The sequence below is a fragment of the Balaenoptera ricei genome, chromosome 15, assembly GCF_028023285.1.
Source record: "Balaenoptera ricei isolate mBalRic1 chromosome 15, mBalRic1.hap2, whole genome shotgun sequence".
Lineage (NCBI taxonomy): Eukaryota > Metazoa > Chordata > Mammalia > Artiodactyla > Balaenopteridae > Balaenoptera > Balaenoptera ricei.
The window spans coordinates 64,795,761-64,812,392 of NC_082653.1; the positions used below are offsets into that span (position 1 = coordinate 64,795,761).

The 16,632-nt window shown below is 49.8% G+C and overlaps 1 protein-coding gene across 1 annotated transcript in view; it reads left to right on the forward strand.

The window, feature by feature from the left end:
* The window catches only part of XYLT1 (xylosyltransferase 1), a 302,161-nt gene that overhangs the window by 218,711 nt on the left and 66,818 nt on the right, over nucleotides 1-16,632 (forward strand). Inside the window, exon 5 of the mRNA XM_059895867.1 lies at nucleotides 640-842. Coding sequence (XP_059751850.1) covers nucleotides 640-842 — 203 coding nt within the window. The remainder of the gene's footprint in view (nucleotides 1-639; nucleotides 843-16,632) is intronic.

The following is a 16,632-nucleotide window of genomic DNA, read 5'->3' on the forward strand; positions in this document are numbered from 1 at the left end:
CAGGCTTTGTGGGCCATACGCCCTGTCGCAGCTACTCAGCTCTGGCATTGTAGCATGAAAGCAGCCATAAAAAACATACATAAATGAATGTGTGTGACTGTGTTTCAATAAAACTTTACAAAAAACCTGCAGCCAGCTTCCTGACCCCTGAGCATCTTGTTCCAGAGGTTTCTGTTGGTCTGCTGACGTGACTTGATTATGTCTTTGGTCAAGAAGTCAAAGGGGATGCCTATCCAAAAAGTTTGCTTCCAGCAGGCCTGCGAGAGGGTAATGGAGAAATTCCACCTCTCGAAATACTCATCAGGTCTAGAGGCAGCTATATTTCTTAGCTTGTTAATAACCTCAGACCATATGTATCCATCTTGTAGAAAAATGCAGACTCCCAGGCACCAGCCTACACCTAGTGAACCAGTGGCTCAGAGGCGGGGCCAGGGAATCTGCATTTCAGATAGCTAAAGTAATATTTTAAAAATAATGACGTTCGAATAGCAATGCAGAAAGACACCCCAGGCCTGAATCAGTTACTTGGCAAAGTTCAGAAGCCCTGTCAACTAGAAGGGAAGGGACAGAGAGGGGGCAAGGGACAGGTCTTGGTGTTTTCTGCGCTGCTGAATGTCACCCTTTCTCTCCTGGGAAAAGCGCTCTAATTACCTGCATCGCCAAGTGCTCCAGTTCGCCAGGCAGTACAGCAACGTCCGCGTCACCCCCTGGAGGATGGCCACCATCTGGGGGGGAGCCAGCCTGCTGTCCACGTACCTGCAGAGCATGCGGGACCTCCTGGAGATGACCGACTGGCCCTGGGACTTCTTCATCAACCTCAGCGCGGCTGACTACCCCATCAGGTAAGGCGGCCCCGGCCCCAGGTCAGCCTGCTCTGAAGTCCTGCTTCCCCTGTCACAGCTGGGAGGCCAGAGGCAGAAGCAGCCTGCTGCCTGTCTGGAGAAGCCTTTCTGCCTCTGTGAGATGCTTATGCACTGTCTCCATAAGATCTCTCTGCACAGGGTCCACCCTGAGCCTGAGAATCATGTGAGCATTCACTCATTCATTCACTCGCTCAACAGAGATTTCTTGGGTACACGGTTTTTCCAGCTCTGTTTGAGAACACACTGCAAAGGCCAAAACCTTTGCAGTGGGGGAGACAGACAACACACAAAAGAAGTAAAATGGTACATCAGAAAAATAAGGCAGAGCGCAGCAGGAGCAGGGGAGGGTTGGAAATGTAATGAGAGTGGCCAGGAACGTCCTTCCCGAGAAGAATGCAGGACGCTGATGGAGTGAGCCACCCAGACAGGGCAGGTGGTCCAGGAGGAGGGCGGAGCAGGTGCTGAGCCCTGTGGATGCCTGGTGTGTTTCAGGAACAACGGGCTCAGGGTGGCTGGAACAGAGTAAGTGAGGGGAAAGTGGTAGGAGAACAACCGGGCTCAGGGTGGCTGGAACAGAGTAAGTGAGAGGAAAGTGGTAAGAGACGGAAGCCAGAGAGAAGATTGAGGTGAGATCACAGAGGTCCTAGAATTTGGCCAGTACTCAAAGAAAGATGGGAATCACTGGCGTGTTTGGGGCAGAAGAGGGTCAAGGTCTGACTTACGTGTTAATCTGAAAGGGACAAAATGGAAGAAGGAGGAGTGCTGTGACAGCCTGGGCAGAATCACAGACAGGCGTCTCTGGGCTGTTGGAGGCCCATGGTGCGTTTGCTTGGCTCCTCTCAAATTTTAACACATGAGTTGATTGCCCACATTTTACAACTGGGAGATTGCAACTGAAACTACAGATCTCTGGCTTCAAGAAAAGTCCTCCCACTGAACCTGCAGGCTGCTTGGCCACAATTGTGTGCAGCTGGTGGAACAGCCAGCAGCCCCGAGGCAGAGAGAAACTCAGAGGCCACCAGGAAGGCCTGTCCCTTTTTTTTTTATTTTTTTATTTTTTTTATTTTTGGCTGTGTTGGGTCTTCGTTTCTGTGCGAGAGCTTTCTCTAGTTGTGGCAAGCTGGGGCGACTCTTTAAATTTTATTTATTTATTTATTTATTTATTTATTTATGGCTGTGTTGGGTCTTCGTTTCTGTGTGAGGGCTTTCTCCAGTTGTGGCAAGTGGGGGCCACTCTTCATCGCGGTGCGCGGGCCTCTCACTATCTTGGCCTCTCTTGTTGCGGAGCACAGGCTCCAGACGCGCAGGCTCAGTAATTGTGGCTCACGGGCCCAGCTGCTCCACGGCATGTGGGATCTTCCGGGACCAGGGCTCGAACCCGTGTCCCCTGCATTGGCAGGCGGACTCTCAACCACTGCGCCACCAGGGAAGCCCGCTGGGGCCACTCTTCATCACGGTGCACGGGCCTCTCACTATCGCGGCCTCTCTTGTTGCAGAGCACAGGCTCCAGACGCGCAGACTCAGTAGTTGTGGCTCACGGGCCTAGTTGCTGCGTGGCATGTGGGATCCTCCCAGACCAGGGCTCGAACCCGTGTCCCCTGCATTAGCAGGCAGATTCTTAACCACTGCGCCACCAGGGAAGCCCTGATCTACCCTTTAAAAGAGACGTAAGCAAAGAAAACCCCTGGAGATCTGTAGAGGGGAAAAAAGGCAAGAAAATGAACTTTATTTCCTATCAAGAAGGCAGCTCTTTGCTTGACTGTGTCTTCCATCTTGATTTTTGACAAGGCCGAAAAGGAGAAGTGAACGGGGTGAAGGAGAGGACCTTCCTTCCTCTCCTGGCACTGGGTATAGCATTCCCAGAAGAGCTAGATAAAATTTTTGTTGTTGTTGTTTAATATTCCTTTATCAGGGCAATTTTCAAACATGCCTAAGAATATGAGACTAGTATAATGACCCCCATGTCACCCAGTTACAACTATAATCAATTCACTTTGTATCTATACAAGTATAGACTTTCACCCTCTTCCACCAACCCTTGGTGAAGCATTTCCAAGACGTCATATAATTGTATCTGTAAATATTTCAGTAAACATATCTAAAAGGTAAAGTCTCTCTTGGAATTTAACATCAATATGATTATCACACCCAAAATGTTAACAGTCATTCTTAATGCCATCAAATATGGAGATCACATATTCCCAGGAGTTTGGGTTTTGAATCAAGATCCATATAAGATACAGGCATGGAGGGAAGACCTCTCTTTAAAACTAGCAATGGCTTCTGTCTCCTTTCCTGTGCCTTTTTCAGTCCTGGGCTTGGTGGCATCCCATCATCTGCTGGGAGAATCTGGACCTTGGAGGATATCAAGGGAAAGCACAATCCTTAGTTAGTTTAGGTAGGATACTCCTGGTACCCTTTGAACCTGAGAAAAATGATGGGGATTAGAAAGATACCAGTTTTCTTTTATTCATAGGGTGGCAGGAATACAAGGGGGTGATTATGAAGTATCTCTGGCAGACTTTTACTTACTTACTTATTCATTCATTCAAACATTCATTCCACAAACATTTATTAAGCAACTACTATGTTGAGTACTACAAGCACTCCTTGGGCATTCAGTGGAGCATGGATCCTAGCTGGGAGGATAGAATTAGATAATCATACAAGGGACACATCATAGTAGGTGTGAACAGACTGTAAAGAAAGGAATATGGTGTGAGTGGAGGAGGGGCATAACCAGGGGGTCAGAACAGCAGCAGTTTTGAGCTGAGACCTGAAGGATAAGAAGGGATCGGCAGACAAATGGAAAACAGAAGATCCTTCTAGACGAGGATTTCCCAACCTGGGCACGAGTGACATCAGGCTGGATCATTCTGCGTCCTGGGGGCTGCCCTGCTCACTGCTGGCGTTTGGCAGTACCCCTGGCCTCTACCCACTAGATGCCAGTAGTGGGCCCCGCCCCCAATCACTTGTGACAAGCACAAACATCTCCAGATGTTGTTTCCCAGAGGAGCAAAGTCGCCTCCAACTGAGAACCCTCTGAACAGCCTGGACTCGGGTCAGAGATGAACTAGTTGCTGTTGAGAAATTTAAACATGGCTGGAGTATAATAAACAAAACAGTGACGAGAGGTGAGTGTAGAGAAGTACAAGGCATGGGTGAGTTAGAACATTCTCCCTCCACCTTCCAAATAAGGACCGCATTCAGAAATATCCCAGAATGCTGAGTGCAGCTGCTAGCGTGGCAGGCACTCCCTTCAAGAGTCTAGGGTCTCACTCTCCCACCTCCAGACCTCCTGTGGAGGCCTCAGAGTTCATCTCAGCCTCGGTCAGGTGGTGACACATGGCCAGAGATCTCAAGGGCAGGTGGGCCAGCCCATGGCCCTTCCCCGAAGAATCTCATCAGGTCTCAATGCTGCCCCCTAGAGGCCCTCTGTTGATTTGCAAGTTGAAGCTGTAACAGCGGCCACTTGGCCAGGTCACCTCGGCCAGGATGTCAGGATTTCTAGCATTTCGTATGCAGGAGGATGAGTGCTCAGGCTTCCATTTGATGGCTTAAGGTTTGACTCTGAGTTCTGTCACCTTACTAGCGGGTGACCCTTGGCAAGTAAATTCGATCTTTGTGAAATCAGGTTATAACAACAGAACCGAGCAGAGTTTGGGCACTTAGAAAGCTCAGTAAATGTCAACTGTTAATTCCCAAGCTGTCTCCAAGGCTGCACCTCATAATCTCCAAGAAAGACCCAGAAATCCTTTCTCAGACCATGTGCCCCACCCATTTGGGGGTTCAGAGAAGGGAGTCGTCATTTTTTTAGCTTTAATGCTTCAGTTGTCTCGACATCTCTGTCAGTCTGTCTCTCCTCTGCCCCCCACAGCCCTCATTCCCATGCGCCCCACCCCAAGCTCTTCTGGCCACTCACGTTGCCAGCCTCATGGCCAGAGGCACTTCACGCATCAGGCACTGCTGCTTCCTCTTGCTGTTGTTTTCGTAAAATCGCCCCACGCAGAAACATATGAATTTTGCAGATGAATGGTTTTATCCTGGGCAACTCTGATAAGCTTTCACTTCCCATCTGCCGCTCCATCTGTAGCTTCCAAAACTATGACTTCTCCCCTCCCAGGAAGGATGAGCAAACTTAGGAGCCTTCTCGAAGGGGCGTGAGTGCCCAAGTCAGTAGCTTCTACGAGGCTCTGAAAACCTGGGGGAATATCCAAGGGCAGAGGCCACCCATCGTGGCTGCTCTGAGCTGTTTGTGATTTGACATCGCCTGCCCGGGTCTGCTGCCTAGTTCGGACCACTGGCCAGACCCACTGGTCTTCACGGGCCAGTAGCCTTGATGAGACCCTGGACACAGACAGCCTGGCTGCAGAATCTGCCCCCACCGACCGGCCGTGTGAATCGGTACAATCAGCTTCAGCCTTCTGCATCTCGGCGTCAGCACCTAAAAGGGGGCACAATATTAGTACCTATTTCATAGGGCAGTTAGGAGGATTAGAGGAAATGTTGCATGTCAAGGGCTTAACACAGTGCCTGACACAGAAAGTGCTCGTTAAATTCAGGCTGTTATTATTATAGTGGTGGAGTAGCGTGGACTCCATGGGCTGGACTTCACCATCAACTGAGTTGCTTTCCTTTTTCCCTTCACTCGTGAGAAGACCAGGAAAATATTTCTTGAACCCACATCTCTTTCCAAAGTGGGAAAATCCAAGTTAGACTTGAAGGCTGAAATGTTTCAAGAGAAGCAGGATAGAACCAACTCATCTATGAATGGCAAGACTATTCTCACGTTTGGAATATGCAAGCGAAGTGTGTTTAAAGAATCCAGGTCTTCCCCCTTCGCCGTTGACGTGACCACATGGCCCACGCAGGCTCTGGTTGGAGATGTTTACGTATCCAGCGTGTGAATGAAAATGGATGTTTTCAAGCACTGAGACCCTGCTAGGTCTGGAATCCTCAGAGGACATGATGGTTTTATTCAATATGTTCAATATGTTCTATGTACTGAGTAAGGCTGGACACTGCGCTAGCATTCTTCGGTTAGACGGGCCACAGGAAGGGATGAAACCCTAAAGCATTGTGCCGTTGGTCTGCGTGGTTTGGGCCAGTAGTAACAGACCCCACACAGTCTATCACTGGGCTCTGTGTCCCAGAGCAAATCAGATGCAAAGGCCAAGTGTGTCCACGGCCCCTCTGGGGCTCACATTCTGTCTGTGGTGTATGTGTGCATGCGTGGGTGCATGCATGCATGTGTGTAGGTGTGTGCGAGCATGTGGTAGGGGAAAACAGTATTTCAGTTTTTCAAGCTAAACCCAGGATCTACTAATTCTGCCTCTTGGGGATCCACAGCAACAAGGTCTAACCTAGCAGGACCTACCATGTGGATATTTAAGCTACACTTGACCTAGACCCAAACCTCTCTCTTGACATACCACCAGGGACCCAGAGCAGGAGCCTAAGAGGTTTTCTGCGGCTCCGCAGCAGGAAAGCCCAGCTCATAAGACAGGAAGCAGGTGTCCCGGCTTCTCTGCAACTTCCCCAAGACCAGTGTCTCCGTGGCACTGATCAAGCAAGACTAGCGCTCAGATCCAGCAGCCGTTTCCTGTGTACCTACTGTGTGCCGGGCCCTCTGCTGGGACCTTTAACACGTATGTGTCTTAATCCTCATCCCTTAAAGCATGACTTCCGGTGTGTAAAAAAGTTTAAGGAGGTTAGTATTCAAACAGAACTTCTAGTGAACCTTGCAGGAAAGTTAAGCCCTTGATAATATTCGGCACGGAGCCTAGTCGCCCTGGGATCTGGGCAGAGGACTCAGGCATCTGTGCACAGTCGATCCCCTGCTTTTCATTCCTCTCGTCAGTTCAGTGATTCTCAAGTGGGTCAAGGAAATCCTGTTGTTAACAGCAAATGCAACCACAGCAAATGCGTTTACAGCACTTAGTACATCCCTGGCCTGATTCTAAGTGCTATCCATGGTCCTGACAGCAATTCCATGAAGTACATACATACTTTGGGGATCCCATTTTTCAGATGAAGAAACTGAGGCACAAAGATGTTAAGGAACTTGACCACGAGGATACAGCCAGTGATCTTTTTTTTGAATTGAGGTAAAATTCACTTAACATTAAGTTAAGCATTTTAAAGTGTTCAATCCAGTGGCTTTTAGTACATGCACAATGCTGTGCAACTAGAACCTCCATCTAGTTCCAAAACAATTTCATCAGCCCAAGAGGAAACTCCATCCCTCCCCATTCACCTCCCCCCATGAGCCCCTGTCAATCTCTAATCTGCCTCTCTGGATTTGCCTACTCTGTATATTTCATATCAATGAAATCATACAGTGTGTGATGTTTTGTGACTGGCTTCTTTCACTGAGGATAATATTTTCATGGTTTACCCACGTTGTAGTATGTGCCAGTATTTCATCCTTTTTTATGGCTGAATACTATTCCATTGTGTGGCTATACCACGATTTGTTTGCCCACTCATCAGGTGGTAGAGCCGGGATTCTTAAGAGCTCCCCGAAAGCCGTGTCTTTTGGCCAGCCTGGATTGTGCCGTATGTCCTGAGGTGAGGACCTCATCAGGTTTAAGAAGATGCAGCTCCATCACGTGGGACTCTGCACAGCATTGGTACTTAGGGACTTTTGTTGACTGATCCCTGATGATGCTGGGGTCGGGGTACGGGTGCTGATCTGATGCACCCCCGTCCACAGAAGCCTGGTGACCTTTCCCATTCAGCCTGGCCCACCTCTGCCTAGTTCTAGCAGAAAAGTTTCCAGTGATTCCAGTTGGCTGAGGCAGATTTGGGGTTGAAGATGGAAAGATGGAGGCTTAGGGTCAGAGCTCTAAGCTTCCCTTTTTCCCTTCCTCCTTCTTTCACCATCCAAGCCCCTTCTGAAGGCAGCCTGGGGGTGTCCTGGGAAGGAAAGAGCTTAGGCCTGCCTGTGAGGCCAGCTGAAAATGGTCTCGCAGATGAGATCAGGAGACAGGGCTCCTCTGACTTCACTCAGTCATGCAACAGATAATTATTGAGCACCTACTATGTGCCAGACACTGTGCTGGGTACCAGGTGTTCAACGGGAAAGAAGAACATGGTCAGTCCCTGCCCTCATCCTAGTGGTCAAGGGTGCAGACTTAAGCCAGACCAACTGAGCTTGAATCCCAGCTCTTCTGTTTACTAGCTGTGTGAACTTGAACTTGAGAAAAATCGCTTAATATCTCTGGGCCTCAGTTACGTCATCTGTAAAATGGGTACAATAACAGCACCACCCCATACGGTTGTTAGAGGATGAAACGAGTTAACGTATGTAATGTGCTTAGCACATGGTAAGTACTGTCTGTGTGACATCCATTGTTATTGATGGGGGAAGATGGACGTTGACCAGAATGATCACACGAGTGAACACGTGGTCACAAAGTGAGGCAAGTATTCCAAAAGGAAGGAGGGATATAAGAGCACTTAGCAAGCAAAGCTCACCTGGACCAGGGAGCCTGGGGTGGCCTCCCTGAGGAGGCAGCACGTGAACTGAGGTGTGCAAGATGGGCAGGGCTTAGCTAGCGGAAGTGTGCAGGATGATCCTGGGGTGGTGTTCCAGGAAAGGGGATGGCATGGGCAGAGGCCTGGTGGGAGGAGGGATGCTGGCATGCCTGAGGAGCTACAAGAAGGCTGACGTGGCTGAAACACAGCGAGCCAGGGGTTGCCTTACTGGGAGGATGGTCCAGCCAGTTCCTGCAGGGACTTTTGATCACCTGTCCGGTGGTTGAATCCTTAGCCCATGAGCTGTGTGGTTTCAGCGTGAAGTAACCTTATTTGCAATGTGGAGGGATCACTTTGGCTACTGTGAGACAAGAGTGGGGAGGGGACGGAGCAGGAAAGGGGAGGCCAGTGAGGAAGGATGGGGGCTGCAGCTGCTGACCTAGAACCATATTCAGGGAACCCCCTCCTCCCTAAACCTCCCGGCCGAGACCAGAGTCCTGTAAGCCATCGTGAGCTTCCTGAATCCAAGCAGCTGCTCAGCCTTTGAGGCACAGAGCCAGGCCGCCTCCTGTGTGGGGTTCAGGCCCCCCATCTGCACGGAGCAGCCCCATTCTCAGGAGACCTGTAGAGCAGGGCTGGTGCAGAGGACCCAGGACGCCCAGGGGCCTGAGGCCAGAGTTTTAGAAGAGGACTGAGTGTGAGGCAGGAGGGGACAGCTAAGGACTGAGAAAGAAGGTGGCTCGAGACCCCTCTTTGTTCTTTTGGCTTTAATTGTGATAAAACATGCGTAACATAAAATTTACCATCTTAACCATTTTTAAGTGTACAGTCCAGTGGTAAGTACATTTACATTGTTATGCAACCAAGCTCCAGAACTCTTTTCATCTTGCAAAACTGAAACTCCACACCCATTAAACAAAACTCCCATCGCCCCTCCCCCAGGCCCTGGCAACCAGCATTCTGTTTTCTGTTTCTGTGAATTTGACTGCTTTAGGTACCTCATGGAAGTGGAATCAGGCAGTATTTGTCTTTTTGTGACTGGTTTATTTCACTTACCATAATGTCAGGGTTCATTGATGTTGTAGCAGGTGTCACAATCTCCTTCCTTTCTAAGAGTGAATAAATCTCCCTTGTATGTATAGACCACATTTTGCTTACCCGTTCATCCATCATTGATGGACACTTGGGTTGCTTCTACCTTACGGCTATGGTAAATAATGCTGCTATGAACATGGGTGTATGAATATCTCTTCACCTCCCTGCTTTCAATTCTTTAGGGTATATACCCAGAAGTAGAATTACTAGATCATATGGTAGTTCTATTTTTAGTTTTTGAGGAACCTCCATACTGTTTTCCTTAGTGGTTGTACCAATTTACATCCCCACAAGCAGTGCACAAGGGTTCCAATTTCTCTACATCCTTGCCAACATATTTTTCTTTTCTTTCTTTCTTTTTTTTTTTTTTTTTGATAGTAGCCAACCGAATGGGTGCGAGGCATTTCTTATTCTTTTTAAGGAACATAAACTCCCAAAACAAGGGCCATGGAACCCTTGGAAGCTTTGAGTAGCTGGTACAACTCTCAGTAGACCCATGAGGTTAGCTACAGGCAATTGTCTCCCCACAGGATCATAGCCCTCAAATGATTCTTCTAGAACTTCTTCCCAACCCACATCAGTCCCCCTTCTCATTCCCCATCCTTCTGAATAAGACCAGCTGTTCACCAGCAGCTGGAAACCTGTGTGCCTTCCATCTCACCACTCCATGGGGGCCTGCATATTCTCATTCTAACCCTGACATCTTTCTTATGTGTGTTTCCACCTATGATTCCTCTATCTCGGCCCAAGTCAGACCCTCATTGCTTCACACCTGGGCCTTCAGAGTTCCCCAAGAGGACATAGTCTGAGCCAGACTCTGAAAACAGGCTAGAGCTTCTCCAGGGCTGTTTGGAAAAGCAGCGGCCACTACCCTCTCTGGGAGCAGCTTGCAGGATATAATCATTTATTTACTCAAGCAAGTGTGCAGTTCACTTACCGACTGGGTGTTGAGCCAAGCTGAGTGCCAGGCACTGTGCTAGGGGCTGGGGGCTGCAGCAGAGGAGCGGACTCGCTCATTCACTGAGGGGGTTTACAGTCTATGGGAGAAATGGTGATGACATCAGTAAAGTAATGTCGGGGTGCCGTGATGGGGAATAAGAAGGGGGTCCTACTTTAAGGAGCATGGTCAGGGAAGATGAGATGCTTTTAAAGAGTGCTGTTCAAGCCGACTCCTGAAATGGGGCCCACTGTGCAAAAGAGGGAGTGGAGGTACCAGGTGAAGGCGAACAGCACATGCAAGGGCCCTGAGGCAGGGAAGAGCCCAGCGCGTCCAGGAACTAAAGAGAGGAGCAGTGAGTGATGGAGGCGGGGGGTGGAGCAAGGTGAGTTTGGAGAAACGCACGAGCCCTGTGACTCATCCTGCCTCTGCCCACCTGCCTCTCCTCTCGGTGCCCTCAGCCTGTGTCGTGGGTTCCTCAGGCTGCTGTACGAAATGACCACCAACTGGGTGTCTTAAAACAACAGAAATTTATTCTCTCACAGTTCTGGAGGCTCAGAGTCTGAAATCAAGGTGTCTGCAGGGCCGTGCTTCCTCTACTGGCTCTAAGGTGAAACGTTTCTTGCCTCTTCCTAGTTTCTGGTGGTCGCCGTCAGCCCTTGGTGTTCCTTGCCTTGTAGATGCATCACTTCAATCTCTACCCCCATCTTCATTTGGCCTTCTTTCCTATATGTCTGTCTCTCTTCTCACGACCTTTTTATAAGGACACCAATCATTGGAGTTAGGGCCCACCCTAATCATCTTAACTAATTACATCTACAAAAATCCTATTTCCAAATAAGGTCACCTTCTGAAGTTCTGAGTGGATATGAATTTGGGGAGGGGGGACACCCTTAAACCCGGTACAGCCTCCCGCCGCCCTTTGCTGGGCCAAGTGCGGGATACAGCTGCCCTGCGGGAGGGGACGGTGCTGTCCTGGGTCTCCAGCAGCATCTGGGGTGGGCATTGCTGGGAGCCCCCGCTGAAGGCAGCTCTTGCAAGGAACCCATCCTCTCAGCTCTGTGTGAGGATGGAGCTGACGTCCTCCAGTTCCTTCATTCAATAATCATTTCCCGAGCACCTACCAACATCCGGGCCCTGGGGGACAGCAGACAGCAGGACAGACAGGGTCCCAGCCACAGGGAGCATGGCATCCCGTGACATGGTTCTCAATGAGGGAAAATCAGAGTTCCGTGTGATTCCCGGAAATTTCCTCTAAAACACCTTTCAAGTATCAGGTTCTTTAAAATATTAGGACTCCAACCCAGACCAGTTGAATATAAATTCCTTACGGGAAGCAAGAATCTATCTCTTTTTTAAAGCTCCCCAGGTGATTGGAATACACAGAGAGAGTTGCAGATCATTGGTCTGGGGGAGACATAGACATTCATTCCTTAATTACAATAATAAATAGCAAGGTGAGTGCTAGGGTGGAAAATATGTTAGCCTCAGTGCTTCGTGGGAGGTCATATTTGGGAGCCCGACACCAGATCTCTGGGTGCGACCATCTCTCTTGTTGGCTGCTTTCTCAACATCCAGCCACTTTTATTCTTTGGGTGATCAGAGATGCACATCCTCTTTCCTGAGACCCCAAAACCCAGGTGGACACCATCCAAGGAAAGCTCCGCCCAGATAATGTGTGAGTCGGAAAGGGTGTATCCGCTCAGGCTGTTGGTCACGAGGGAACGGGAAAAACATGCCAGTAATTATGCCGTTAACAGTTTTGTTTGCATCGAGTAGCAAAATAATCATTTCCTCAGCCCTGTTATTTTTCAGCCTGACGGGTCGCACTCCTGCCTTTGCAGAAACTCAGTTTGCTTTCCCCTTGCTGGCTCTTCTGGGTCTCCTGAGCTGTACTTTCGGTTGGACAGCTCTTCAAGCTTTCTGGAGGCGAGGACTGACCCAGGGCATCCCCTGGACAGAGGGAGGCTGGAGTTCTCATGGGACGCAGATGAAAAGCACCGAGGCTCCTCAGAAAGTCAGGGTAGAACACTGTGTTGGCTAAAGTAGGTAAGGAAGGACATTCCTGGGAGGATATAGGGAGTTCACATAATCAGTGCAGAAGGTGGCAGAACACAAGACGAGAATGACATGACTTTTTTCACCCAAGGGATACCGCCATTTGGCTTAAATACTTCCCATCCATATTGTATGTTTGCTGGCTGTTTGTTTGTTTTCCCTTCTTTCGTTACTGAGAAAAGTTCAGTCCTGGGGAACGGAGGTGGACGGTTTTATCTTGAGTCGTGTGTCCTGGCTTTGGCCAGCAGGGCAGAGCACTTCAGTCATTCCTTCCTTCCTTCATCCATCGCATGCTTACTGAGACCCTACTGGATACCAGGCAGGGCTCTAGACCTGCGCTGCCCAGTAGAACTTACTGTGCTGATGTCCAGTGCAGTAGCCTCCAGCCACATGTGGCTATTGAGAGCTTGAAATGTGCTTTGTGGGACCGAGGAACCAAATCTTCAGTGTGATTTGATTTTAATTTAAATGTAAAGAAATAACATATTAAGCAGCACCGTCCTTGATGCTCGAGATGGAGTAGTAAACAAAACGATTTTAAAAACTCCTGCCCTTGTGGAGCTTGTCGTGGGGCAGGAATACTTCCACTAGAGAGAATTGCACTGCTGTTAGCAAATAAGAGAGAGTGGATGCTACCAGCTCAGAAACAAATGTGATCTCTGTGCTCTGCCAGTTTGATGGTCTCACCACATCCCAGACTGACCATGCCATGAATTGTGTAAGGCATTTGCTTCCTAACTCCTGCCTCCTCAGATCTCATAGTTCTTCCTCTTGGCAGAAGCGCTCTACGTGTCCATGGATGGGACGTTTCCAGCCCTGGGCATCTTCCTGTCCAGTGCATTGAGCGTGTTTGCTTCTCGGGAAAGCTTCAGTGATGTGGCTTGTCCTCCAGTGGCAAAGAGCAGGGATGCTGTGCACTCTGGGATGCTCTAAGCACATCCAAGTGCACCCTGGGAATTTGAATGCGAGCCCAGGTGGCCCACAATGTGGGCGATCAGCACTGCAGAGCCTGTTATTCTTCCCCTGCCTCCCCCTCACATGTAACTGCAGATGGAGATTATTCTCAAGGGCATTGTAGAGAAACGGCATGTCTTAAAAGGTCACGTGGGATAAAGGAGGGGAGTTTCTACCCCTTTTTATTGACGATAGCAGAGATTTAGATGAGCATGGGCCCAACGGACAGGGTTAAGGTCCAGTTGTTGGGTGGATAGATGGAAACTCTGTGGGTTTTATCATCATTACCATCATCATTCATTTCCTTCCTCCCACTTGCTGCCACTCTGAATCATTGCCCAGCACGGAGAGTGGTCACTAGTGGACTCTCAAAACAGATGCCTGGGGAAGCCCTTCACGATCTGCCAGACTCCAGTGGTTAATAATATTAGCTAGCATTTCATGAGTCTAGTCGGCCCCTGTAGCCACAGGTCCACATCCAGGTTGTTTGGATCTGGAACCCGCAGATATGGAGGGCCGACTGTAAGAGACTGTGCATCCTCGGATTTTGGTAGATGCGCAGTGGGTCCGGGAACCAGTCCCCTGCGTATACTGAAGGATGGCTGTATTTACCATATGTGGCATCTTGAGCCAAATGATTTCCATGTGTTATCTAAAGTCACAGAAACCCCAGAAGGTAGATGCTATGTCTGCATCCCATTTTACAGATGAAGAAACCGAGGCCGAGAGAAGTTAAGGAATTTGCCCTGTGCCTCACACCTGGTGGGGGTCAGAGCCAAGATTCACTCATGCTTCTTTCATCACCGGGGGAAAAAGGAAAAAAAACCTGAGTTCTTCACCAATAGGTTGTATTGCACCCACTGGGCTGTTCTGGACCGAAGCTCTCCTACTCATTCTTTCCCCGTCTAAATCCTTGTTCTCTTCACCTGGAAGAGAATCCAGGTGGCAGAGATGTCCGATAACCAAGAGAGGAGCAGGGCACATCAGGACCTGAATCCAGAGCCGCCAGCATTCAGCCAGCTGCTAAGCAGCCGTCATTTTCTGTTTTGGTCCCCACAGCATCATCCCAGGGGGCTGGCACAGAGAAAGGCACTGAAGTTCAGTGGGTTTGAGTGACTTGCCCAAGGTCACACAGCTTGGCAGTGGCCCAGCCTGGGTTTGAAGGCAGGTGCAGGTGACTCGCAAATGCAACCTCTTTCGGCTTCGCGCAGCTGCCTCACTGTGAGGCTGGCTGGCAGTGGACCCCCGGGGAAAAAGCCAATCACAAGAGCACAAACCGCACGACGTGACCACCATGGCTAGTGTGGTCCCATTTCCACACTTGTGGGCTGTCTCCCTCTGGCTGATGGAAGATCGGGCTTTACCAGTTGTGTTTGCTGTAAGCATGGACGGAGGAACCAGCTGTCCTGCATTAGCTGGGAACGCCTAGCTTTCAAATTCCTTTATAATCCTGTCCCTTTTGATCTCAGACTGTCCAGACCCCTCCCCAAACTGCCAAACTGCAGTGCTGATGGAATTCTCACTCGTTTAAACCTTAGCCTCAAGCAGCATAATTAAGAACGAACGGCTGCCATCCCTCCAAATGTGCACAGTTGTTCCACTGCAGAATCGAAACGATGCTGGCGTGTTCTGCGCCATCACTCACTCCACGAGGGCACGTGAGTGAACATGCAGTGTCATCCTGACCTGGATTTGAATCCTCTCTCCATCCCCTTCTACCTGCATGATCTCAAGACAGGTGAATCCAACCTTCCTGAGTCTCGATTTTCTCACCTGTAAGAGGGAGATGATAATGTTACCAGTGGCCAGGTGGGCATCCAAGGTCTGCCTGAGGTCCAGCTCTGCAAGCTGTCTGATAGGCAGCCAAGCGTGGGCACAAAGGCTCAGGCCTGGCACCCGCGTGCGTCCTCGTGTTCATCTCTCCCACCGTCTAAACGTTGGGCCCAGGATGCTCAGCCATGGTGACGGCACTGAGAAGACAGAGACGGCCGGGTCTGCCAGGGAGACCACCTGGTTACATGAACGGAAGAGGCAGAAGAAGAAAGCATGACTGATTCTGGCCCCAAGTGTTCAGATGCAGCCCAGGTTTGAGGCAAGAAACATGAGAAAAAGTAGTGGAATCCAGGTAGGGGCTTTCACCAAACAGTAACCCAGCCCACTAGTAACCATGCCCAAGCAATCTCTCCGGCCCTGAGTAATCGTACCATCAATTCCTCTCCCTTTGGGTAAACCTAAGGAGATGGGCAGAGGAGGGCCTGATACGGGAAGCAAGGCCGGAGCCCTCTCCCCACCACACTTTCCTCCTAGGGTCATTATAAAAATGAGAGATGGTAAAACACAGGGCCCAGTGCAGAGTTGGGCACTTATTACAAGTTCCCAGAAAATGGCTCTCTTATTGTTCTTCTTATGATAACTAAATATCCTGGACAGTAATTAACTCTGGACCAAAATCATGGTCTGGCCTTTTTTGTGGTCAGTCTGTAGTTGAGCAGCCCGGCCCCCATTGCCCGTCCCTGCTGCAAGGCTGTTTGAAAAGAGCCTTGGTGTTGATCAGCCTTCTTGACTGCAATGGGCTGAAGCAACACTCTTGAGTCATTGTAGCTGCAATCTCCCTGAAGGTTCAAGTTGGAACCTTCCTCCAAAGTTCTACCTATAGACCTCCTCTTCAACCTCACTTCCCCCACCCCATCACCAGGCTCAAACAATCTGTCCCTGACCAACCTGGTGGCCACTATAAGGCTCCCAGGCAGTTTCTGAAAGTGTCAGATGTCAGCTGTGACATCTGGATGGGTCCCAGCCTGGGAAATAGTCACACAGTAGATGCCAAGGCAGAGGGCAGAGTCCCAAGCCTCCTCCCACTCACTTTTGTCCATCTGAAGTGAAACAGCCCCACTGAGGTCAGATTGGGCATCTGAAGCCCGGATTCTGGCCCTGGCCCGGTGCCCATAACACTGCTTAGTCGGAAAGTGGAGAGTGGGAAAGAGGAGGCCTTTTGGTGGTGCTGGCCAGCCTTCCCAGGGTAGGGCCCGAGTGGAATCCCACATCAGTGTTTTGTTTTCTCATGGAGGAGGGATGGAAATTGTGTCCCCAGGAGCCGCCGGCCGTCTCCTGTGTCCTTTCCTCCCCCAGAGAAGGAGTGTCCTCGGTGCAATTTAATTGTGTTCATCAGTCAACATTACTTGGCAAACCCAGACAGGGGCACAAACGTTGCCACTCCTTCCTGAGCATAAATGTGCTCTTTGAGAT